At 51.5% G+C, this 1,731-nt stretch overlaps 1 protein-coding gene across 1 annotated transcript; it reads left to right on the top strand.

Moving 5' to 3' along the window:
- On the top strand, positions 1-1,373 carry LOC123161520 (leucine-rich repeat protein 1-like). Its single transcript, XM_044579362.1, has 5 exons — positions 1-307; positions 405-476; positions 568-711; positions 847-918; positions 1,027-1,373. Exons 1-5 carry the CDS (start codon positions 66-68, stop codon positions 1,130-1,132), a joined length of 636 nt encoding a protein of 211 aa, XP_044435297.1. The 5' UTR covers positions 1-65; the 3' UTR covers positions 1,133-1,373.
- Positions 1,374-1,731: the final 358 nt, after the last annotated feature.

Genomic DNA, 1,731 nt, shown 5'->3' with positions numbered 1-1,731 from the left:
CAAGTCATAAGACCGGCCGTGCTCGTCCCACACTCCCCTCAGATCACCTCCCCGCCCCAGTCCCCATGGCGCCCAATGCGGCCGTTGCCCGAGTGCCCCTGGCGGTGACCATCTTCGTGGCGGTCGCGACGAGCATGCTGCTGGCGCCCGCGGAGGCTGGCCTGTACAGCGACCGTGACGCGCTCTTGGCCCTGCGGGGCGGCCTACAGGACCCTGACGGCGCGCTGCGTTCCTGGATCCTGGAGGTGAACCCCTGCGAGTGGACCCAGGTCACCTGCGACCGCGTGGCCAACCGCGTCACCGAGATGTGAGTGAGGCCACACCGATCCTTCTTCCCTTCCATACTCCTTCCCTCGTATATTTCATTATTTCTGGACGCCTCGTCTTCTTCATCCCATTTTCAGTACAATCGGCCATGCGAACCTGTCCGGACCTCTGTCGCCGGAGCTGGGCAAGCTGGACCAGCTAACCAAACTGTGAGCCTCTCTCTCTGACCCATCTGTTTCTGCCCGTTGATGGATCAAAATGTTTTAGCTCTTATACGTATATGGCATGTAATGAGCACAGGTGGATTTCGTGGACCAATATCCAAGGAACGATCCCTGAAGAGCTGGGTAACTTGGAGAACCTGAACTCCCTGCACTTGCACAACAACAGCCTCTCGGGGCAGATACCCGCATCGCTCGGGAAACTCAAGTCTCTGAAACAGCTGTGAGTCCATGATCTCCCGATGTTTTCCGTCATGTTTTTTGTTTTTCAAGCGTCCAGTTGCTCATAGTTCCTACAGAAACAAGTTTGGATCTGAACATTTATATATACCCTCCTAATACACGGACTGCATGGTAGGCACCTTCAACAGAACCACTTGACCGGCCCGATCCCCAGCGAGCTGGATGGGCTGTCCGACCAGACGAGTGTGTAAGTAGGACGATTTTCTCAGCATTCCAGTTGTTCTCTTCTCTCTCGACGATCAATTAATCCAGTGATCATCATCTCGATCGTTTTCCCGTCCTGTTTCGACTGCAGGAACCTCTCAAGCAACGATCTGTGCGGCCAGATTCCGACAGATGGTCCCTTCAAGAACATCAATTCCAGCCTCGCCGACAACCCACGGCTGGGTGGCAACTGCTAGACCGATGCAAGATGCACCATGCACGGCGGCCCGCCGGAGTGAAGAATAAACTAGCAGTACTACTACTACTAGCGTGCAGCCAGAGAATCGGGTGGCGCCGGTTCATGCATGCACTACTTAGGTGGATTCGTGAGGGTGGTTAATTAGCTGAGCAGGCCAATTTATGGATGTTGTGTACAAACCGAGATCGATCGTTGTGGGCTTGTTTCTGGCTGTTGCCATCAATGGGATGAATTACATATATACTTTCCCGTACCTAATGGAATCGCGATTAAGTTGCTGCTCTGCTCGATCGAATCTGTTCACGGAGTTGACTGCATTCGTTCGTTCTCTGTTCCTGTCGCGCGTTCAGTACCGCTTCAAAGCTGACCTATATGATCACAGGTCAAATTTAACGAATATTTTAGTAGTACTTCACAACAGAAAATTGAGTTATGTTTTGAGTACTTTGCTCTAGAGTTAGACAAACAAACAAAAAAAACTTTGAGTTAGAAAATTTTAATTACACGCCTCAACGGTGTGGATGCTACTTGGTAGTACAGTACCCCTTTTGAGTTTTTTTTTGAGCGGGCACTGCCTTTTGAGTTAGCAGCCATTGT

This window comes from Triticum aestivum, chromosome 1A (assembly GCF_018294505.1).
Source record: "Triticum aestivum cultivar Chinese Spring chromosome 1A, IWGSC CS RefSeq v2.1, whole genome shotgun sequence".
In the NCBI taxonomy this organism is placed as follows: Eukaryota; Viridiplantae; Streptophyta; class Magnoliopsida; order Poales; family Poaceae; genus Triticum; species Triticum aestivum.
The sequence above is the reverse complement of the archived record's forward strand: the minus strand, read 5'-3'. Positions and strand labels throughout refer to the sequence as shown.